This window comes from Castor canadensis, chromosome 13 (genome assembly GCF_047511655.1).
Source record: "Castor canadensis chromosome 13, mCasCan1.hap1v2, whole genome shotgun sequence".
Classification (NCBI taxonomy): domain Eukaryota; kingdom Metazoa; phylum Chordata; class Mammalia; order Rodentia; family Castoridae; genus Castor; species Castor canadensis.
In genome coordinates, this window is record NC_133398.1 from 34,409,603 (window position 1) to 34,434,488 (window position 24,886).

Consider the following 24,886-nt stretch of genomic DNA (forward strand, 5'->3'; position numbering starts at 1 on the left):
GAAATAAAAGCCACCTGGTATAGTCTCCTTGTTTTAACAATAAGGAAACTGATCCAGAAAAGGGAGGGGATGAACAGAAAGATTAAGAAAAAGCTCAAATTCAGTTCAATCCCACCCAATTCAATAAGCATTGCATGAAATATTGATGATACTTGGTTTTTGTTTCCACCAAGAGTTGATGTAAAATCGTACTACTGGGACCCCCCAGTTCCAGCATTGTGCCTCCCAACTCTGCCAGCGTGGCTGCCACGGTGACATCTCCTCCCACAGAATCTCTTTGTGCAAATGGGCTTTGTTACCCATTGTTTGCACTATCTTAGGGCATTCAGATGTACTCACCATGGTGAATTGGATGAGGTTGGGGTTGAGTGGCTCATGCTGTAGGCAGTCATGTTTGCTGAGGAGAGTCTGGCATTACATAATCATGGTGTTGGTAGCATTCTGCATGGAGAAGCAAATAGATTTAGCCATCCACGAACTTGGGGGGTGACCCTGGGCAAGTCCCTGCTATCTGGTCCTGAGCATGTAAAATGAGGGGCTAGACAGCCCAGAATGGCACATACATAAATGGCGCCCACGACATTATTTCCTTTCTGTGCTAAGGCAGACATGACTAACACATCACCTCAGACACGCTTATCACTTCCTTCACTCACCCCAGTGGGCAGAGGGCAGCCCAGGTGATACTACAGAGGCCTCAGCCTCCTTTCCACCCCTGGCGTGCAGAGTTACTTAGGGCTACCAGACAGGATTCAGGACCCCAAGGCATCTGGTCTGGCTCCTTAGGCCATTTCTTCTTTCCTGTCTGTCTGTCTGTCTCTCTCTCTCTCTATTCCTCCCTATTATGAAATTATTTCTTTTCTTTGACAGATCCACACTCTCTTCTTGGTACTTCTGATAGTGCACATTCCACAGCGCCCAAAGTCCCTTACTCTACATTAGAGTTTCACATTGTGACTTAATTTAATCGAAGGTGGTAGAGATTAGAGTGGGGATTTCATTTCTGAGCATCATATGTGGTGGTAAAACTCCTTAGATAATCCTGGGTTTCCCGGACTTCTTCATTTGCATATCACGTTCTTGTTTTTGCTAATCCATCTATCACTCACATTACTAACTTCCCTTTAAATTGGCTCATTATTTTATTTATGACTAGAAAATCAGGACCAGGAACTGTTAAATCTGTTTAATCTGGGTCTCCCCTGGAATCAGTGGACACCCCACTGTCAGCATGCATCAAACACAGCACCATTTCTATACCTTGTTGGTTTGGGGAGTCCCCTCTATGACCCTGGGAGATGGCCCTTGAGGACCATCTTGAATACTTCCAAAGATGGAGAGCTCCATGCCTTGCAAGGTCTTGACATTCTTGAATTCCTTACTTCATACTGATCTGCACCACCTCCCTGAAACAGTTATATATCAGTCCTAGTTTTCCCTGTGGGACTCAGATGTTAAGTTTTCTGCCACTGTGTTCATTCTCTCAACAAGTATTTGAGTGCTTGTCCTGTGTCAGCTTGTGTTTTGGGGGGACAGAAAGGTGTGATAACAGTACAGTGGGATGAGATCTGATGAGGGTGAGGTAGAGACACCTTTGGCCTAGCCTGGAGGTGTGGGGGGACTGCTGTTCAGTCATAGAGGAATGAGGGAGCTTCTGCTGTGCTTTGAGAAGTAGAAGGCTAGAGGGAGACTCTGAGAAAGGAGACAGGAGAGGCAGGAAAATGGGAGCAAGCAGACCAGCTGGGCCTCAGAACCCTGGTTGTCCGTTACAGCACTAGGACTTACTTACTATCCAACACTTCCCGTGCAAGATCTCATGTTATCTTAATAGAGCCCTGGAGAGCCAGTCAGCGCAGGCTCCGTTTCACAGGTTAGGAGCCTGAAACCTGCTGGCCAGCTCTTAGTCTTCTGTGTGTCAGTGTGCAAGTGACTCTTGGGCCTCCTTGGCACTCTTAGCCAGACAGGTCAAGCCAGGGTGAGCGATTCCTTGAGACAGATTGAGTCGGATGCTCTGGATTCCATGTCTCAAGGGGACGCCCCACCCCCTTTCCTCAGCTAGAAAAACCAGCATTCCTCAGCTTCTGTTTGGGTGAGAGCTTGGGCTAAGCTCTTGTCCAGAGGGAAATCATGGAGGTGCATCGTGTTCTACTGTCTGCCTTTCCCCTCTTCCACCCTCTCTTCCCCCATAAACTACAGGGAAGACTCAGAAACAGCCCCCAAAGGGCTCTCAAGCCACTTTGTATTGCCCCACAGCAAAGGAAGGAACAGTACCGGGGAACGAGGGGGAGCAGAGAAGGCTCCCTGGAGGTGGTGTCCACTTATGGATACATACGAGCTGGCCTGAAGAGATGGGACAAGGTGCCTTTTGAGTGGTTGTCGGTGCTGTGTCCTCTTCCACTGCAAGAATTGAGCTGGGGCTCCCGTACACCTTTCTCCCCACAGATGCAATTTCAACCTATTGACTAATTAGAATGCCAAATTGACAAGAGGAGGCATGATTTCTGCAGTGTGTAATTAAAAGGCAGTTGGCTTCACAGCTGTGATCACACGAGAAGGCTTTTACCCCTAAAGACCACAGCCGAAAGCCAAGTGCAGAGGAGCCAGGGAGCCAGGGAGGCTTGAATGTCACTTGTTAATTTCCTGCGTTTCTCACCTGCACAGCTGGGAGAGGGAAATGGTTTACCAGAAGTTTAAGAGAAAATTAAAGTCATACATCCTAATTATACACAATTAGACAAGCAATATAATCATTATTATTTTCGTAATTAACAAGCCATTTAAAAATCACTACATTAGGATTTAGGAAGCCTGATGAATTATGGGTCTGCCTGGAGGGAGCATGACTGAGTAAACCTTTCATGCACCGACCTGCAGAATGGGTTCAATGACCCCATCCTTCCTCGCGGGGAGGCAATAGTGAGGGGAGGAAGAACAAATGCCTGGTCTGGATGTGAGAAATACTACCGAGTTCTCCCAGTTTAACTCTGGTAACTTGAAAGTCTGGAAGCCATGGTCCGCTGTGAACCATCACCACTTAGGTGCCTCTGCTATGCTGTTGTCACCACAGCTGTGAGACAGGGTATGCCACCCCTTTACAGAGGAGGAGATGGCCTGTGGTGGCAGTTAAGTTTCCCTCTGGTGTTCCAGAGAGGTGGCAAAGGTGTGCAGACCCAGGCTGTCCAAGATGAAACCAGAATTCTCCGCCTTGGATCACACTGTGCTCAGCACCAGTGGGGTTTTGCTGTTTCTCTGTTCTCCTCCTGCTTTTGATTTAAAGAAAATTATATTCACCTTCCAGTCTTACTTATATAAAACAATGGTGGAACTGCTGAAGGAGGGAGTAAAGATTTTAAAAAACAGAGAACAGCACATTGCTACAGAATTCTGCCTTCAAGAACAAGAATTAAATTAGTTTATTTTTGATTTAAAAAAAAAACAGCTATGTCTTACACTAGGTAACAGGCAGTTGGATGTGGATTTTACTATTATTCATTAAAATGGACATACAAATTTAACAGGCAGGTATAGATAGGTAGATAGATAGATAGTTTCTATTTTAAAAGCATTTATGAAGAATTTTCTCTTAAAAATAACACACATAGCTGAGCTCCAGTGGGTCATACATGTCATCCTAGCCACTTGGCAGGCAAAGATTGGGAAGGTTGGTGTTCAAGGCCAGCCCAGGCAAATAGTTCAAGAGACCCCCATCTCCAAAATAACCAGAGCAAAATGGACTGGAGGTGTGGCTCAAGCTGAAGAGTGCCTGCTTTGCAAGAACAAAGCCCTGAGTTCAAGTTCCCAGTCCCACCAAAAAAAAATTAACATGCATATATAATTTTTGTTTGTATCACTGCACTGGATCACGTTAGGAAACTAAAAGCACCATGATGCAACATTCTTTTCTTCTTTTGAACAAACCACATCTTGTCTTCTCCCTTCTTTAAATTGTTCCAGTGCCTCCTTGTCTTATACCTAGGCGCCTCTGGTGTAATAGAGAAAGAACTGCATTCTAAGGACAAAAATCCCAAGCCCTGGCCTTGACACTTGCTGACCTGTGACCTTGGTCAAGTCAGTTCATCTCTCTCAGAGTCCCCATCTATAAAATGAGGGTAGTAGAGTGTAATCTATCTATATTGTGGGGTTTGAAATTCGACAAAAGACGTGAATGTGTTTTAGAAACTGGTAAATCACAGGCAGGAAGTATAGCAGTCTCTGAAGTGGGTGGAGATGTGCTAAGTTTGTCTCCAGTTGCTTGCTGTGTGACCCTGTGCCAGTGACTTAACCTCTGACTCGCAGTCTCCTTACCTGACCCATGCGATCATAACGGTGAATTCGGTGTTGTTCTGCACTGTCAGTGGGAAAGTGAGTGCTGAACCCTTCCTGCCCTGCTTGCTGCATGGCCAGTGTTATTTGGTAATTTCAAGAAGTCAAAAAATCAAAGCTCAAATACCAGATTTGCTGCTTACTAGCTGTGAAGCCCCGGGCAAGTCGCTGCACCTCCCTGAGCCTCAGTTTCCTCCAGAGAAAACAAAGAACGCAAGGCCTCCCCTGCCTCCTTTGAAAGGGCAGGACAAAGCTGGATGAGTGATGAGAAATGCAACCTCTCCAGCAGGGTGGAGGGTTTAAAACCTTTCAGCAAGTCCACGCAGGCTGCCCCAAAGGCCTATGGGAGCAGGGCTTGCAGGGCTTGGAGCAGAGCCCCTCCACTCCCTGCACATCAGCCACACTTTCCCTCCTTAACTCAGAGTGCTTTGCAGCCACTCCACATCAACTTCCTCTCACGGCCATCTCCATTGAAGCACTTTGTGTCCAAACAATTTGTCACCAGGGCTTGGGCACAGCGGTGACCTGGCGCAGCCCTGATGTGGCCCCGAGTTCCCGGCACACACGGCCTGGTGCCTTTGTATACATCCTGGCACTGGCTACAAACAGCGTTTTGTCAGAAGCTTCCTGGGAAAGTTGCGTTCCATTCAGCCTGGCTGAAAGGGACCCAAGATGACAAACACCTCCTCATTTAATTACAAACACAGCCGGCAAACCCATGGAAAAAGACTAAACCTCACCAAGAAAGAGCAGCCTCACTCTTTCTCCTCCCCTGGCATGTGACCCGAGTTTCTGACCAGCACTTAGCAACCCTGGCCACCCCTGGGGACACCCATCACCCCCAAGAAGTTCATTGATTTCTGCAGAAAAGTTAAATTCAGGTGCCCAAACCAGGTAAAGAACAAATTGTGTTTAGGCAAGAATCTGTTAGTGGCTTGGAATTTCACAAAGACTGTGAAGGTGGGAGACGTATTTACATTTTTCATCTGGGTGTCGATCAGAAAGAGAAGTGAGGCACACCGCAATTACCGGAATAAATCAGATCTGAAAACACCGACCCACTCAATGGGAGCAAACTCCTTCATCGTGTTCTGCAGTTGTCGGAGGGAGAAACAGCATTTTGTGGTTGTAAGGATCCTTGAAAATTGCTGGTGCAACCCATCGTTTATGGGATGCTCTGTTGTCTCCTTCTAGAGATAGGGTGAGGCCCAGGTCTCCCATCTCTGCAAATGGTCTTAAAGTTGCTGGAGTGCTGCACTTCTGTCTGGATTCCAGACTTAACTACTAATGCTACTACAGTTCACTTTACACACCCTAAACGGTCACAAAATGTTCTCAACAGACCAGAGCTTCCTACCGGGAACTGGATGCAGACAGCTCTCTTCCCAGCCCTCTGCTGCATAAGTGTGTGTCACCCAGACTCTTCTAGGACCAGACGTGGCCCCCATGGAGACCTGTACACTTGAGAGACCCTGGAAGCCTCCAATAAGTGGTATCCTCCCCATTCTATCTGATCTCAGAGGAAGATCATTGCTCTCCACGCCTGGAACTAAGGGCTCCCTAGCTGGGCTCTAGAGAACTGGACATGGTATCACAAGACAACTCCCACACCTCCCTAACTGACCTGGCACCAGTTATGTCACCTTTCTGGGTCACACTTTTGCCGGCTATAAAATGGACAGCTCCTGCCTCACAATCTATCTGAAAGTGTCATCCCCAAGTCAGACATGTTTATACCACGATTGGCCCATTGGATGGTTGGTGGTGTAGGGGCTGGTTCAAGTCTCTACCCATCCATTCATTGATCTGTCTGTCCATTGTCAAACAAGTTCTACTGACTCACATCTGTAGTCCTAGCTACCCGGGGCAGAGTCAGGAGGCTCACGATTCGAAGCCAATAGTTTGAGAGACCCTATCTCGAAAGAACCCAACACAAAAAAGGCTGGTGGAATGACTCAACGTGTAGGCCCTGTCAGTATGATAAATAGTGCCTACCTGGTAGGGCCTGCGTGAGGGTCAGGCAGGAGAACACCTGGGAAGCACTGGACACAAACAGAAGGTAGGGGGTAATGATTTGTAGATGTCTGACTCCATGATGAACAGGACCATCTCAGCCATGTAGGCAGAAGCATAAAGCTGTCTCACCTGGTCTACCTCCTGGCTTCAAGGTGACCACTCACGGTGCCTAATTTTGTATGAACTGGGCCTGTGACACAGGCTCTGGGAGACAGTGCCACTGCTCAGGCCAGATGGTAGTGGATTGTACAAGGGAAGCCACAGGACTCCGGAGTCTAGTTACAGTTGGGCAGTCGCTGGATACTGTCACTATAAGAAGTGCCCAGGCCAGTTCCTGTGTGGGAATGAAGGAAGAAAATGTGACATCAGGATCTTCTATGGGTGGTAGAGCTCGTGGACCCCCCTGGGCAGAAAGAGAAGCCCACTCATGATCCAGGTGCCACCTGGCCGCAGACTACAGTGACAAGAGGTATGGGTTTCAGGTCCCACTCAGTGCCAGAGTTGACCAGGATGGGAGAGATTGAATGACCTGTAGACCACCCATAGGGCATGATGCCACCCATGAGGGAGGAGTTCAAGAGTGTATATTGCAAACCTGCCAAACCTTCACACCATCTTTTGCTTTCAATGGCATCTGACCGAGCAAAGAAAAGTGCTAGGCCTTCTACATAATGTGGCCGATAGTTCAGACTGTTTATTCACAATTTTCCTAACACTTTGCAATATTTGAAAGCATAAGGCTAAATAAATAAACAGTGTGTGAGAGAAAGAGCAAGAGAGAGGGAAGGAAGATGTGTTGGCCTAGCTGTACCCAGTGGAATATTTTCTAGCTTTCCTTTGAAACCATCAAGACGTGGAAAGAAAACACGCACACACATACCCCACACATACACACATGGGACTCCAAGGCTCACTGAATTCTAGATATTTGGGAACATAACCAATTATAAAGTAGATGGATCTGGATTGAGAAAATCTTAAAGTTTGCCTCTTAGCCCACTAAACCTTGCTTCATAAAATAACACTTGTCCTGAAACTCAGTAGATAAACCTCCTTACCCTAATCTGAGTTAGACACCCAGCACATATACCAATCAGAAAATTGGATGATGTAAGCTCTACCTCACACTTATGATCTCTGTGGTGACTAAATTGCTTTTTTTCTCTTTGTTCTCACATATCTTTATAAACTCAGACACAGTAATAAAGTCCTAGAAAAAAAAAACTAGAGGGGAGGGCACGAGAAGTGCACTGCATTCTGGGAAGTGAGGTTTTATAGGCAGGAAAGAAGATCTCTAGCAGCAGTGCATGATGGGAATTTAATATACCATGTTCATCCAAAGTATTAGAAAATCAGGCACTGAAGGTAAAAGATGACACCACTTTATTAATATAAACAGCATAAAGTGAGAGCCTACAAGACACCCAAAACTGTTTAAGAAATATTCCCAATTGTAATGTAAGCAGATAGAAAACAGCTAACAGCAATGTGTGTCTCTTGATAAGCCAAGTCTAAAAAGATTGCTTTGCTTTTGAGGGTGAGTACCTTGAAAAAGAACTTGCCAAGTAGTCAAAAGAGCACAAAACCCAGAAGACACAGATGAAGAGCCCACCTCTGAAAATGATCTATTGAGGGATAAGGAAGGGAACTTCAGAGAGAAGTGGTATCCTTAAGTCTTATGCTAAACAACACGGTCTCCATGAAATAGCCTGAGATGGGATGTGGGGGGGGGGGTGAGGATATGATCATAAAAAATTAATAAGAAGCTAGAAATGTCAATAATGCAAGAAAAGTATATTAGTCAATAGAGTTCAAACCGAGGCTGTGGCAGAGCAAGGCAGGCCGCTCAGAACAAAGGCCCTGGCTAGCCAGCAAGAGCCTGCACACCTGCTCAGCCACAGTACAGCAAAGAGCTGCAATGTCAGACAGCAGCCGAAGGCCTGCCACTTCTCCCTGACAGACCAACAAAGAAGACCAGATAATAACAAATGGTGGCCAGGTGTGGAAAAGTGAAAACCTTTATGCCTGACTGCTAGGACCATGGATGATACAGCCCCTTACCAGAAAGTAGTGAAAGCATGCACAAAAACCCCATAAAACAGAGAAAATAAAATAAGATTTCTGTCAGGCACCGAGGGCTCACACCTGTAATCCTAGCTCCTCAGGAGGCAGAGATCAGGAGGATCGAGGTTTGAAGCCAGCCCGGGCAAATAGTTTGTGAGACCCTACCTCGAAAAAACCCTTCACAAAAACGGCTGTTGGAGTGGCTCAAGGTGAAGGCCCTGAGTTCAAACCCCAGTGCCACATGCACACAAAAAAGATGGCTTTAAGGAAGCAGAGGACAAGGGCCAAAAGGTAAAAATGTGACAGATAAGGATTTAGAGAATAAAGGTGTCCCAGAGGAGAGATAAGAATATATATGAATATAACATATAAATATGCTGTTTATTTATTATGTGTAATATGTACAATATAATGAAAATAGTTACATAATAAATACACTAAAATCTGTTATATAAATATAAATAATAAATGTACTAGATGTGATATATAAATATTACAAATATATTTATTTTATCTTTATAACTTTTTTCTGAGTTGGAAGACTTGAGTGTATAGGGTTCCCTACGTTCCAGGTCAAATCAACAGTGCCACATTCAGCTCTAGCCTGGCAACTTTTTTTTAATTCTAAGAATAAAAGAAAAAAAAATCCTTCAGGCATCCAAGCAATGGAAACCAGGCACCACGAACAAACAACGACCTATTAGCCTCGAATTTCTTGCCTGTACCACTTTGTGGTCACAAAGGGGAGGAATAGAAGCCCAAGACCTTTACACCCAGCTGTTCTGGCAATGGCAAGGTAATAGGGCCAGCCTCAGCAAATTTTCAGTCCCTTCCCTTCTTCAGAATATCAAATGATGCTCCGTCAGCAGCCAGAATGAAGATGAGTACAAGTCTTACCTAAGAGTAACCAAAGGGAACAAAAAGGAAGCATAATGAGAGAGTAGCCATTTATTATAGCAATAACAGACATTCCACAACCTATCCCTGTGCTGTGGTCAAGAAATACATATTTTAAATAATCCTAGTAGAACACAAGCAGGAGAATCAAAGCTATCACAGGCAAATGAAAGCAAAGGGAAAAATAAAGCAAGGTCATAATGTTAATATCTAGTGAGATACAGTATAAAACAAAAAGCAATAAAGTGACAGAGGTTTATTTTACCTTGATAACTATTTCAATCCTCAGTGAATATCTATGAATATCTACAAATCACCTGGTATTTGCAGTAGACAAGGATATACATTGCTGAAAAAGATGTAATTGTGATGAACATTTATGCCCCAAACAACATAAAACCAAAGCCTACACAGGAAAACCTGTTGAAATCCTAGGAGGAATGGTTAGAGGCAGGAGAGAAAAATTAACCAAGCTCTCAGCCTTCCACATCAAGCAAACAGAAGCATGGAACATATGACAATAATATAATTAGCTCCATTGTATCTACTGTGTACACAGAGTCTAATAAAGAATTCTGTACTTTCCAGCTAGCGATCACATCGTTTTTTTTCCCAGTCACCATGGTACTTTTACAGAAGTCAATTATATCAAAAGCCACAAAGAAAATCTCAATTAATTCCCAAAGCACAGTACAGCCAAACTTTCAAAAAACAATGCAATAAAACTAGATATAACAAAGCTATAAATTAAAATTTAAATGCTCTCTGAAATAAATCCTTGGTTAGAGATTAACTGGAAACTTCAATCACAGTCTGTTCGGAAATGAATTTGGTTGTGCGAAATAAGGCAGGGAGCCCAGAAGCGTGGGTCTTCAAGCCAGAGTGCTAACACTAGCAGCCCTGGTGCTGCTGGATGCTGGGGGGAAGAAAGCAGGGAAGCATGCAGGAGCAGATGGGGAGCACCCAGGAATGGGCAAGGAGCATGCAGGAGGGCAGCCATCTAGCTGAGAATGAGCACTGGTGTTGAGAGTCCTGTGGGCCAGAGTTCGAGTCCTGATTTCACCTCCTGCTAGCTATGGTGTATAATGTCACAGTAACCCCCCATTTTTGCACTACACCCTGCTTATTCAATACCAGGGTTGTTGAGCTGCAACATCAGCTCTCATCTCAAACTGGGCATCATTCTTACCTGGAAAGTATTTAAAATAACACTGCTGCTTGGGCTGTATGCCCAGAGATTCTGATCTAGTTAGTTTGGAGTGGGACCAAGTCATCAGATTTTTTACAGTCACCCCTTACCATTCCAGTGTGTGGCCAGGATAGAGAACCCGAAGCTAAGTGATGTCTCAGATCCTCCCCCGCTGTGCTCAAGTTCAGTAGGACTACTCAGCACCTGCACTGTGCCCATGGAAGAAAGTTTTAGAAGGTAAAGCCAGAGAAACGGAAGTGCACAGCAATCTAATCAAAGTGTGCATTATCTCAAATGGAGCAAAAAATGCCAGCACCGGTTAATATTTTGCACCCAACATGATTTAGACCTGGGGCACACATTGTACTCCAAGTCCATTGTGAACACAATGGGTCATTTATTCACTGAATGGAAGCCACTGTAATTACCTCCAGGGCAAACATATGAGGTTGCTCGAGCAACAATTAATTGTGGACCTGGAACTAATGGGGCAATAATGGGAAAGTAGCAACCAGAGTGGGATTCAGAAATCGCACCAGAAAAACCAATATTTTCCAAATTGTATTGGATAAGCATTTTGGGGGATGTGATGGTATCCTGAAATAACAGCTTCCAGATTTTTCTCAGAGTGCCCTCTTCCACGGGTGAGCAGAGAAAGCTTGTGCGGTGCTGTTTCACTCTTGAGAGAAGAATCAGGGACACCAGGCCTGAGGGGACCATAAGAAGCTGCTGTTTCTTGTGCTCCCTGTGGGACCTACGTTATCATCTGCAGGCAGGTGTTTGGATTGTAGGTTGCTCTTTGTGACTTTTATGGAAGCTATGGATTCTTTTTTTTTTTTTTTCAGAAAAAGCAAAAAGGTGTATGTCTGTATGCACTTACACACCCGCACAGCTTTCCCCACAATTTGGGGCAGGGCTCACAGACACCTTGGAGCCCCTGTTCGCTCTAGGCTGTGGTCCCACCTCTGACTGCACAGCTCCAGACACAAGGATCTCACGACTTCTCACGCACCACTCCATTGCGTGAGAAAGCAAAGCCTCCTCCAGGTGTCCAGCTGAAATTTACTCAGTGTAGACTCTTTCCATCAGTACTTATTCTATCAGAATCGGTTTTGTTTTTGAAGTTGTTTTGTGGTACTAGGGTTTGCAAAATATTGCTTTTTGGGGGGAGTTACCTGGGATTTGAACTCAGGGCCTCACAATTTCTAGGTGTGTGCTCTACCACTTGAGACACATCTGAGTCCTTTTGCTTTTAGTTTATTTTTCAGGTAGGATCTCAAGCTTTTGCCTGGGCCTGCCTTGGATGGAGATTCTCCTATCTCCATCTCCTAGATAACTGAGATTACAGTTATGTGCTACCATACCCAGCCCATACCCAGAACCTTTTTTATAGTCATTCTGCCCTTGACCCCTACCAGTCTTGTTGTGTCCCTGTCTCCAGAGATCTTAGATATTGGTTTCTCTCCAGGTCCCCTCTAGCTCCAGGTAATGGCTGATGGGCTGTTGTTGGTCAGACCAACTGATGGGATCTGTGGGGACTGTTGAGTGGATGCTAGGAGATCCAGGGGTCCTAGGGAGCATCTGCCTGCCCTCTGATGCAGAGAAGGGAAAAGAACAAATCTCTGCCTGCCTGCCCCACGTCGGTGGGAGAAAGTGCTGATCCAGTGGTAGAAGCATCACTTGCAGCTCATTAGTGCAGGAGGGTGTTTCTTTGGGTGCTGAAACAGGACTGGAGTCAGATCTAGCACTGCTGCTAGAATGAGCAAGGGTTCAGAGGAAGCTGCCAGCAGGCCAAGACTGTAATCACTGCCATCATGCCCTCTTTGGATCAAAGATTAAAATGAAACAAAAGACAGAAGGAGAGAGGGAGGGGGAGGGGAGAAGGGAAGGAAGGAGGCAGGAAGAGCAGAAACCACAGAGAAGTCGTTTCATAATCTCAGAGTAGGAAAAGGCCTTTCTAAATATGACATAAAACCTACAGATGTAAATGAGAAAAAATGATGATTCAACCATATTAAAAAGCACACTTCTATGTGGCAAAAGACACTGTAAACAACATCAAAGGCAAAGTATAAACTTGAGGAAAAATTAGCAACTTATATCACAAAGGACCAATTTCCTTAATATAAAAGGTCACTTTTCTACAAATGGATAAGGAAGGCTAAGAGTCAAAGAGGAAAGGGGACAGAGGGCAAGAACTGTTTCCAGAAAGAACTACAAATTTGTAGAAAGGGAGACCCAGGCTCACTCACAGAGAGGAGATAAATGCAAATCAGAACTGCAGTGAGATGCCACTTCTTCACCCTTCCACTGCAAAGATCAAAAAGCTTGCTAGCTACCTTCTGTGGAGGAGGCTGAGAGAGAGGAGCGCAACAGATCAGAGGAGATGGGAGGAAGTGGTGACATTTAAGCTGTGCAGATAATTAAAATCCAATTTAACAACTCACTGGCACTTAAAAAAAAAAGAAGAAATAATAAAGAGAAAGATGGGCAGATTTGACTACTGAGCGTAAATTAAAACACATGCACCCGAAGGGTAAGGTAAACAGAACATTTGCAGTAACTGTAATAGCCTGAGTTTGAATGCTATACTTTTTAAAAAGTCTTCATTCAAGTCAATTAGAAAAGCACTAGGAGAAAAAAAAAAAAAACAGAAAAGAAAAGCACTAGAATACCATTCAAAAATAAACATGACAAAGCCATGCCTGAAATAGGACATACTCCTTGTCAGCCAACACATGCAAAAAGGTTCAGCATTAGGTGTAACCATGAATGCAATGATTCTGAGTTTCCAGTGATAATTCATTATAAAATTAGATAGAAAAGTGTTTTATTCCCTTTTGACAAGAGTGTGGTGAAATTGGCCCTCTGATTATCTCTAACTAGTAGATATGCAAACTGGTAAAATAGAAACACTTTTTGGAAATAAGTACAGAGTCTTTAAAGGCTCCTGTCCTGTCTTTAACTGGATAAAGACATCACAGACTGGTGGACATGCCCTGAAACATAAGGGGCAATACTATGTGCAAAGATGCCACCAATAATGGCCATCAATGTGCCAAATAACATAGCAAGTTAGAAACAATCTAAACAGTCTAAATGCCCCTCCTCGCCCCTCCATTAGAGATGACTCAATATATTGTGGTAGGTTCATATCCTAGGCTATGATGCAGCTATTAAAATGTTTACAAGGAGTTTTTGACAGGATAATTAAGTGTTTGTAGGAGAAAGTTAAGTAGGAAACAACACTAATGGTGTTCCTTTGGGAGGAGATAGATCACTGACTAATACCCCCTCCTTTCTCCTCATTTTGCATTTTTAATCTTCTCTTCAATTCTGGTGTATTACTCTTACTGAAAAAGGTTAAAGGGTATCTCGCTGGCCCCATGCGTTTGTGTATCAAGGGAGACTGGCAGGTGGCTGTTGGGTCAGGGGTGATGGATTCACAGCTGCCAGGCCCCCCAGTACAATGCACGATCTCTCTTGTCTTCCAGCTTTCTTTTGCTGCAACCACGCCTGTGCTGGCGGATAAGAAAAAGTACCCTTATTTCTTCCGGACGGTGCCGTCGGACAATGCAGTGAACCCGGCCATCCTGAAGCTGCTGAAGCACTACCGCTGGCGGCGCGTGGGCACACTCACGCAGGACGTGCAGCGCTTCTCTGAGGTAGGGCCTGGGCTCTGCGTGGGGCTGTGGGTGATGGGGAACCACTGGGCTGCACGGGGATGCTGAGCACTGAGTGATGCTGAGTGCTCAGGGATGCTGAGGCTGGAGGGATGCATGCCCAACTGGCAGGAACTCCATCCTGCTGGCACCCCGGCTGGGCCCCCTCTTCATTCCCTTCAAGGGGGTCTTGTCCCTGCTACTGATGACACAGTGCCGCCAATAGGTTTTTTCTCTAGAGGAGAGTTTGGGGAGGAGGCGGCTTGGACCCAAGATTCCCAGGTCGTCTCGGATTGTTTGTTTTTAATAATGGCTTACAAACACACAAATATGTGTTGTTTTGTTCTGTTTTGTTTTCTTTTGTCAAAAAATGTGCTAGAATGTATATGATTTTTGTCCCAAACCCCCAAATCCACTTTCTCTCTCAAATTCCCTCCTTTTAGTTTGGTATTCACCTGCCATAGAACTTTTTTGATGTATTTGTTAAAACCCAAATGACTTCGGACCATATGGATTTTGCTTTTTTATTTGCTTTGCAATGGTTCCAAGAGACCTTGGTTGACCTTGTGTTTTAATGGGGTGTGATGTCAAACGTGTACATCATAAGGAAAGGAACCATCCACAACCCACACCTTCACCTTCTGGTCGGTGTGCATCTTGGCAAAGAGTTTCTAAAGGTGGAATTTCTAGGCCCCTAAAAATTTGAGAGCAACTGACCTCCAAAAAGGCTGTTCCACTTTCTAATCCCAACACAACCCTTGAAAATTCCTATTTCCACATGTCCTTAGGAATCTGTAAAAAGTCACCCCTCATGTGAGTGCAAAGTGGTCTCTTGCCCTTTTTCTGCATTTGCTTTGTATGTCTTGCTTCCCTTTCTCTTTTCCTTGGAGCCTCTCAAAAACGAGACATCCAGGTGTGCTTAGCAGCACAGGAGACACAAATCATGGACCATGGAGTCCAGACAAATTCAGCAGAAGGCATGAGGGATACTCACTCCCCTGCCAGCTGAGGAAGAAGGAAGACCAGGTGTGGGTAGCACAGGTGGGGCAGAGCAGGGCTGGGAATCCCCAGCTTGAGGTCTGGCTCTGAACTTGCCTTTCTGCAGCTCTTGTCTCCCATGGGGAGGAGCAGCGCTCTGTCCTTGCCTGTGAGACTTTGGAGAAGCCACCACACTTCTCCATGCTGTCTTCCTCCCCTGAAGTAACACAAGGACAATAACCCTTTGTCTCACTCCCCTGTAGGGTTTTTGACAAAACCAAAGAATGATGGGTTTGAAAGAGTTTTTTCAGCTGTGAAGTCCATGCAGAAGGGGATGTTGTTGGGGGAGTTGGAAGGTGGATGTTTTGGGCCCCTACCATTGGTCGTGATGCAAACAAAGCAAGCTTTTCCCAAGCAAGACTTCTCCAATCTCCTACCTCTCAGCCCCCAGGAAGAAGCCCAAAGGAAACTTGACATCCCGTGGGACCAACTCACTGCCAAACAGTGAAGAGGCTTTTGCTGGCAGGCTCTAAATAAGTGGGGAACAGGTAGATGGAGGAGGTTGGAGACCCCATCCCCTTAACACCAGGCCCTGCTTCTTTCTAATGGCATGTTTGTCTGGCAGAGCCCAAGGGTCCTTAGAGACACCTCCTCCAATCTTCCCATTGTGTAGAAGGGGAAAATAAGGCCCAGAAAGGGGAAGGGACAAAGTTTGGGGTGACACAGCACCTCCAAAGTCATGAAAGATGGTTCTCAGTGAAGCCAGGCCTGAATTTTGCGGTCCCCACCCCAAGCTCAGACTTCTTCCTTTCCATCCACAACTTCCTGGGCCCACATAGGCTGGTCACTACATGCTTGTAGCCTCTGAGGCTTGATATTCACACCAGGCTTAGTGAGAAGAGGATAAAATTATCAGCCCTGACATTGGTTGGGTGTTCCTAGATTTCCAAAAACCCTTTCAGGCAACCACCTTGTGGGGAAGGGTGATGGGTCCCATTTTGCAAACAAGAAAACTGAGGTTCACAGAACCTCAGAAAACTGCTTCTCACTCCAGGGCTGGCAAAAGGCCTGGCCAGGGCTGGATGCTTGACCCTCCAGGCTGTCGGTGCTCTCTCTACTGCATAATCCTCCCTGGGTCAGGTATTGGCAGTTTGGCATCACATCTCCATCCCTGCACAGCTGTGTCAGAGCTCTCTTCTGGGGTCTCCTTTCGCCCAGGACAGGACAGGATGTTGCTTGGTGGTATTGCTGGCAGGGACTCCTCTTGATTTCAATCCTCAGTCCAGCTGACTCCTCTCTGTGCCCAAGTGCTTTGGCATCCCTTGCTCAATGTCTGGGCTTTGTCTCTGGAGGGCAGCCCTGGACACTCACCAGCAGCTAACAGCTTCTCGTGAGTGCAGAGGAAACTGGATTCCTTTAGGAAACTGGTCGATCATCAGTGTCAAGCACTTCTGTTCCGGACTGGCGCACTGGAAGGAATGTCAGGTGAAAGCAATCCTGGAGTTGGAGGGGCAGGCAGGGACTTGAACCCATAGAGCTTATCACTGCAGCACTGGGACTGTGGGAGGGGTAGGGCACAGAGGGCCATCCTGGCTTTAGAACGAGTCCCTGAGATTCAAGACTCATGCAGGGTGACCCAAAGGCCGCTCTGCACTTGGAACAGCTGAGCCAGTTTCTAGGCCTGGCTCTGCCAAAGCGTGGCCGTGTGACCTCAGGCGATTCTGCTCACCTCGCTGGCTCTTGTGTGTATCAAAACTAGAACTGCTGTCGTGTGATACAGAATCCGTGGCTGGGACAACTGAACTTGCTGTAGCCATGCTGTCTGAATCAGAGACCTAAATGAGATGGGAGGAAAAGGGAGGACCTGGTAGCAGACAGGCTCCTCTCTGAGCAGCTTTGTTAGGCACCAGTGTTCACTGCACATCACAGAGGTCCGGTTTTCCCCGACCTTCCTGGCACGGAGAGAAGAGACCAGACATAAATGAAAGACCTCTGCAGAGTGGCCACCCCAGTGACTCATGGGGCACACTCTAGCAGTGTGCATCCATTCACTCAAAAACAACAATGGGGCCTCCTGTGTGTGTGATAGAGGGACAGAGACTCTTGAGGAGGAGCAGAGGTGGGTGGATGTGGCCAGGCTTCTCCACTGCTCCTTGGAGTGGGCAAGGGGATTCTTTAGGTAGGTAGTTTTTGCTTTGTTTAGAGACAGAATCTCAAGTCCAAGACCAGCCTTGGACTCAGAATACTCATGCCCCCCCTCTCCCACCCTCCATTGTCCCAGTGCTGGGATCACAAGTATATGTTCTGCTTTTTATTTTTTAATAACCCAGAATAAAAAATGTAAATTTCCTAAATTGGGTTTTCTTCTTTTCACTTTTAACAACTTTTGGGGGATGTAATTGACACACATAGAATCCTTCCCATCTTAATTATTTTTAATAAATGTATATGGTTCTGCAGCCATCACCAAAATCCAGCTCCAGAACATTCTCCCACTCCAAAAGCCCCCTTGTAACACCTGTTGTCAGCCCCTGCCCCAGGCGCATGTGCTTTGTCTCTAGCTTTGCCTTCTCTGGAAATGTCACATAAATGGAATTGCGTAATGTGTTGTCTTCAGTGGCTGGCACAGCTTTCCAGGCTCGTCCGTGTCATGGCGTGTCTCTGTAGTATACACCAAGGATGTTGAGTGATGCTCCCTGTGCGGATAGAGTAGGGAGCTTGAAAACTCGATGCCCTGGTCGCTCCCCAGAGCAAAGACATTAGACGTTCTGGTTTTGTAAAAAGACTTTATTGTTTTACAGCAGTTTCTAGGTTCACAGAAAAACTGAGAGGAAGGTACATAGATTTCTGTATATCCTTTGTCCCCACACATGCATTATCCATGTCCCCACCAAAGCGGGACATTTGTTACAACAGATGAACCTCTAACTAATACATTTTAGTAGTCACCCCAAATCCATTAGGATTCGTTCCTGATGTGCATTCTGTGGATAAATATGTAGTGACATGTACCTACAATTATAATACCACAAAGTGTGTTTTTTCTTGTCGTGTGACACACGGAATATTTTCACTGTGGCTTGGTAGCTCATTTGTTTTTTAGTGCTGAATAATATTCCATTGTCTTACCTAATGAAGGATGTCTTGGTTGCTTCCAGCTTTGGGCAATTGTGAGTTATTTTCTTTTGGGTAAATACTAAGGAGCTTGGATCATACAGTAAGAGCAGGTTTAGTTTTGTAAGAAACAACCAAACTGCCTCCGAAGTGGCTGTGTCATTTTGCAGTCACACAACAGGGGTGAGTTTCCTGCATTCCATGTGCCCACCAGCATTGGTGCTGACAGTGTTCTGGATTTGGCTGTTCTGATGGGCGTGCAGCTGACCCCACTGTCTCCTAATCTGTGTTTCCCTGATGAGGTAGGGGGGAGCAGCTTTCCATCTCACTTTTGGCGTGTGGGGCTAACCACAGGAAATACCTGTCTCTTGAGGTATCGAGGGGACCAAGAGCGCACACAACAAAAGCACCATGCGAGGAGTAGCGTTATTTTAGCGTATCTACGATTTGATTCCTCCCGAATGGCTGGCCCCCATTCAGGAGCCCCCCCCACCCTCTATGGCTACAGTTCCGTGGCTGACAGAAGCATCACTCTCCACCTTCTGCTCCCCTCCAAACAGACTCCAAGACTCCCCACCTTGTCTCCAGTGCATGATGATCTGGGGGGTTCTGGGGCTGACCTTTCCAACCACAGACCTCCCTCAAGTGGTGGGACCCACTGAAGCCCTTGATCTGCCCAAGACCAAAAGGTCGCCATCTGCGGAGCTTCCTCTTCAAAGCTCCTGCCCTTTCAGGCCCTCCAGGCCTTGCCTGGACCTTTGAAATCTTCCCCACTTGCTAAGCTGGCATCTGCCCCACCATAGGAGTCTCTGGTGAGCTCTGAAGTCACTGTTTGCCTTTCCGGAGAGCAGCCTGGGAGAGACACCCCTGCAGCGGAGGGCAGGGAGACCCGTCATGCCACCATGGGAGAATCAACAGCCCCTTTCTGCTGCCCTTGGCAGGAAGTATAGGATGGCTCAAGTGACCCTTCACAGTCCCTCTAAGGCCAACTTCTCTGTCTCACCCCTGGTCACTTCCGTCTGCTCTTTGGTTCCGGCGCACCTGCACACTGGTTTCTCGCTGGGCAGGAGCCTCTTGCCCCACCTGGCTGCTCCTCCCTCCCCAGCAGGATCAGGTGTGGGGCCCATCTGTGTACTCACTTGCACTTGGGCTTCTCCCCTTACTGGCTGTTAGCATGGCACAGTGTAAGACCCCACTTGCTTCTCCCCCAGTGGCACCACCCATTTCTGTGTCCTCTCTCCCTGCACACTGTCTGGTCCCCTGTGTGCTCAATGAGGATTTCAGTAAAGGATTTCTCTCTCTGGCAGGTCAGGTTCTTAGGGGCAAACCTCTGTTGCCTGAGTCCACCCGAACCAGGGGACGACCTGCCCAACCATCCACACTTGCACCTACCCCATTCCGCATCCTGGCTGCCTCCTGCCCAGGTCACCAGAGCCAAGCAGAAAGAATGGAGGAGCTAGCAATCAGCAAACCAAAACCCAGAACTCAGCCCATGGCATGTCATCATTGCTTAATTTCCAGAGGACTTGCTCAGCAGGATTGGATGACTTTGCCAAGAAATGGCAGGTGTATATGGGAATTTGTTTTATGCTTGCCCTTGTGGAGAGAGGAGCCTGGGGTCTGGGGCCAGCATCCCTCTACCCACCTCTCCTAGAAACAAAGAGGTGGCCCTATGGCTGACCCAACCCTCTGTCTCAGGATCTCCTCACGGTTCCTTGGAGGTTGTGCCATGGGATTCTGCATGGGATTTTCATTATTTCCCCAGCTTGCTAAATCTCAGAGCCCCATGCACCTCTCCACACCTGCTCCTACCAGTCAGGCCTCTTGGCTGACAGGCAGCATATCTTGTAGTGTGTAGGTTCTCCACAGCTATTCTGGTACATTCTGGCTGTGAGTTCTCCCCCAAGGCCCATCTGCCAGGAGCACCAGAGCCACGTGAGCCAAGGAGTAGAGTGGGGAGGGAAGGGTATAGAACCTTCAAGAAGCAGCTCAATGCACAGAGTAAGAACTAGGAGAAGTGGCTGCGAGGAAACAAGATGGTGGAGGCTCCTCACGGCTCAAAGGTGGGAATTAGCCTGTCAGCAGTAGGGAGCCATGGAAGGTTTTGGAAGAGGGGATGAATGGTAGCAGTCTTGAGGGCAGATTGGACAAACACACAGGAAGCTAAGAAACCAGCCAACAGGCTACTGCAGTAATTCAAAAGAAAAAATTTGTAAGATTGTGGCTACCTTCTTACATAAAAATGTCAAGTGCTCTTTGTTGGCTTTTTTCCCCCCAAGGTACTAAGGTTTGAACTCAGGGCCTCACACTTGCCAGGCAGGTGATCTACCATTTGAGCTACTCAACCAGACCTTTTTGTGTTGGTTATTTTTTGAGATAGGGTCTCACTTTATGCCTGGGCTGGCCTGGACTGAGATCCTTCTATTCATCCTTTCCTGCATAGCTGGGATGACAGGTGAGCACCAGAGTGCCCACCCATTAGTTGGGATGAGGTCTTGTGAATTTTTTGCCTCAGCTGGCCTCAAACCACCATCCTCCTGATCTCTGCCTCCCAGGTAGCTAGGATTACAGACTTGAGCCACCACGCCCAGCCTTAATTACTATTTTCTCACTGTAATATTGATATTTGCTCAAGGCAGAATGCTTGAAAAACACAGATGAGCAAAAAGGAAGATTAAAAATGAACCACAACTGAGTGTATTAGTTCACTTTCTGTTGATACTGTACAATGTCTGAGGCTGGCTACTTTATAAAGAAAAGAGGCTTATTTAGCTCACAGTTCTGGAGGCTCAAGGCCAGGGCACCAGCGTCAGCTTTACTCTAGTGAAGACTTTGTTATGGGTGACAGCATAATGATGGAGTGTGTACAAGAAGTAGCGATCCCAGGCTGCGTCCTCCTCTTGAGAACGACATTAGTTCTGAGAGCAGCGTCTTCAGGCATGTGATTAGTTCCTGCTGGACCCATGTCCGAAAGGTTCGACCACACTAAGGACCAAGCCTCCAGCACATGAACCTTTGGAGAAAAACCACATCAAACCATTGTTAAATCTAGGCTTGTGGCATTCCGGTTTTTTCATATGTGTAAATAAACATATATAAACAAATAATGCTCTACTAAAGAAATGGTTTCTTCAATTCAACAATCCAGGGAGAATGTTTTCCCAGGCCAACAAACATTCTCCACCACCCTGACTCATGATGACCCCTCAGCACTGTGACTCTGGCTCTGGTGACCATGTGAACTGTCCCCACCCGAGCTACAACCCTCTCTCATGTGCTTTGGGCTTTTATTGTCCTCTAATCTTGTTTATCCTCCAATCTGTTCCCTTCCTTCCCATATGCTAATAATTCTGCAAATATTCTGTTCATTGATGGCCTTCTTAATTATATTCCAGAACTGTCAGGACTTTTTTCTTAAAATTTTTTTGTCTTTGAGCAGTCATGGTGGCACACACCTGTAATTCCAGCATTTGGGAGGTTGAGATAGGAGAATTTGAGAGTTAAAAATGAGCCTAGGCTACAGAGTGAGAACCTATCTCAAAAAAAAAAATTCTTTGTGATTTCAAGGAATTTAGGGTGGGACAAGAAGTGGAAATGTAGCTTCTATTATCAACCCTTCCCAATCTCTGTTGGAAAAACTTTCCTCTGCTCATTTGCCTACGCCAGAAAACCCTATTGTAGATGACGAATGGGCTTTCGAGCTTGTACTGATTATAAACAATAACACAATACTCATGCTTGACTTTCTGTTTGAACATCTCGGATTATTTTCCAAGGAAAAGTTCCTAGAAATAGCAGCTGCACATTTTGAACCTTTTGTGCATGTTGCCAAATGGTCCTCCCAAAAGATAGCAGCAATTTAGAGTCTTGAGGCACTGTATGAAAGGACGCCTTGCCAACATTGTGCTTTCTTCTTTTCTGATCTTTGCTGATTGCTATTTTAATTTGCATCTCTTTGATTACTATTGAGAGTGAATTTCTCTTTTACTAAGTCTTTCTTGTTTCCATTTATCGTTTTGAGACTTGGCAGTTCATGTGGCTGGCATTTTTGCCTATTAGAGTATTCTTTTCCTTACTGATTTTTAAGTTGTTTTTTTTTTAATGAAATATGGCTACCAGCCCTTGGTCACATTTGGTGCAGATATTTCCCCATGTTTCATGTGACATTTAATTTGCTTTTTGATGTTACTTCATATGTTGAAAAGCTCAATATTTTATATAGTCAAGTTTATCAACACCATATTTTCCACCTTTAAGGTTGTGCTTTGCAAGCTCTTCTTATCACAATTTTTGTAAGCATTTATCTGTGTTTTCTTTTTTTTTTTTTTGGTGGTGGTGGTATTGGGATTTGAACTCAGGGATTCACTCTTACAAGGCAGACGATCTACCACTTGAGCCACACCTTCAGCCCTGTGTTTTCTTCTAGTACTTCTATTACTTCTTTTTTTTTCTATTACTTCATTTTTTACTTACCTGAAATTTCGGTATATGATCTGAAATATCAAACCTTTCTTCACCTGCCCCATAGGCACTTGGTTATTTCTTCAACTTTTAATTAGTGTAATTTTTCCTGACTCAGTTTAAAATGACTTTGCTAAATTTTATCCTTAGAAAAATAGTACATTTTATATATATCTTTAAAACATTTCTGTATAATAGAAACAAAGTATAAGCCACATATGTGATTTTAAGTTTTTCTAGTGGCCACATTTCAAAAAGTAAGAAAGAAACAGGTAAAATTAATTTTAATTAATTAATACATTTTATCTAATGCAATATGTCCAAAGTGCTATCATTTCAAATGTGAACCTCACATTCCAAGAGCTCAGCAGCCACTTGTGGCTAATGGCTGTCATAGTGGACAACTCAGCTATAGCTCATGCCTGAGTGTTAAACTTTTGTTCCGTTCATTTGTCTTTCTGGAATTGACATCCCAGTATTTTAAGCAGCACTCCATTTCAACATATTCTAATATGCAGTCCTCCCTTCTTTCCCCCTGTTGTCTTTATTTTCACCAATTTAATTGTTGTGAGGAACCAAAACTGCTCTTGGTGTTTTTGTTTGGATCCCAGCAACTCTGTGATTAATTGGGGGAAGACCTGACGTCTTCATCCGACTAGGTCTGCACATTCAGGAACGTGGGCCATTTCTCCAGTCAAAGTTGACTCCTCAGCAAAGCTTCGCCCTGTTCTGCACCTGGGTCCTCTCCATTAGCCCTTAAATTTATTTTCAGGTCTCCTGCACTTATGATTGCTTTGGGGAATGGGATCTCTTTTCCATGATATTTTCAAAGGGCTTATTGCTGGAGTATGGGAAAGCTACTGATCTGTGTATATGCACCTCTTATATCTGGCCATATTGAGCTCATTACTTCTGGGAGTTATAATTCCCTTGGGTTTTCTAGAGCGTTGACAATAACATCTGAAGCAAGAATAAATTTGCTTTCTGGTTTCCAGCAATTCAACATAGTGATGAAGAGTGGAGAGACAGGCTGCTGGGTTCTACTTGCCAGCAGGTGACCTTGGGAAAGTCCCTGATAGTGGGAATGTACTCGTACTACCTCAGGTGTAGTGAGTATCAGAATAGCTAATAAATGAAAGCACTTAGGACTTACAACAGCTCCCAAAGGATTATATAGAGAGCTATATGTTACATATACTCATATATATAAAATGTGTTATATAGAGATAATATGTGATATACGTTGTTGTTCTTGTTTCATTCACTAGACGTTCTAGAGTTATTTTTAAAAGTAAGGATAATACTGTATCTTGTCTTGATCTTGATTTTAATGAGGATGCTGTTAGCATGGTTTGCCATCTGTCAGATATCACTCATCACATTAAGGGATATTCTATTTTTATTTACTTAGTGTGTGCCCCAGATCCACATGCTATAAAATCAGTGCTTGTGTAAATAATTTAAATTATTTATTAGTGTGGCAAATGACAGTCATCGCTTTCTTGTGTCTATCTTCTCTTGCACTCACTCATTTAAGACATGTTTTGATCAAGTGCCAGGCACTGTGAACACAGAGGAATGAGTCAAAGCCCTTCCCTCTGGGAGCTTGCAGTCTAGTGCAGCAAGACAGATACTAAACCATGAGCAGATGGATGAATACCGTGTCAGATGATGCTAAGCGCTAGGGAGAAAAATCAAGAATGGCAAGAGGAATGGGACTTGCCATGCAGAATGGGGTGAAGTCAAGGAGAACTGCACAGATAAGCTGACATTTGAACAGACAAACTTAAGGCAGTGAGGGGCACATCCTGGGGATGCCTGGCAGAAGAGCATTCCAGACAGAGAGAGCAGATGTGCAAAGGTGCTGTCGTGGTGGGGATGGAGCAGTATCAGAGCCTGGCTGAAGGGAGAGGAGTAGTTGGTTGGGGGGTGGGGGAGGCAGAGGGAAGAGACCTGTATGCCTCATAGGACGCTTGTGGGGACTTTGGGTTATACCTTGAGCAGACTGAAAAACTACTGGAGAGTGCTTTGATTTTGTGTTTACTGAGAAAAAGTTGACGTAACAGAAAAGCCACCATTTTAACCACTTTAAATCATACAATTAAATGATATTTAGCATATACACAGTCACTTATAGCCATTACCACACCTAACTCCAGAAGATTTTCATCGCCCCAAACAA

The 24,886-nt window shown here is 45.3% G+C and overlaps 1 protein-coding gene across 1 annotated transcript in view; it reads left to right on the top strand.

The window, feature by feature from the left end:
* The window catches only part of Gabbr2 (gamma-aminobutyric acid type B receptor subunit 2), a 342,858-nt gene that overhangs the window by 127,207 nt on the left and 190,765 nt on the right, over nucleotides 1-24,886 (top strand). The window contains exon 3 of the mRNA XM_074051393.1: nucleotides 13,984-14,154. Within this exon, the coding sequence (XP_073907494.1) occupies nucleotides 13,984-14,154 (171 nt within the window). The remainder of the gene's footprint in view (nucleotides 1-13,983; nucleotides 14,155-24,886) is intronic.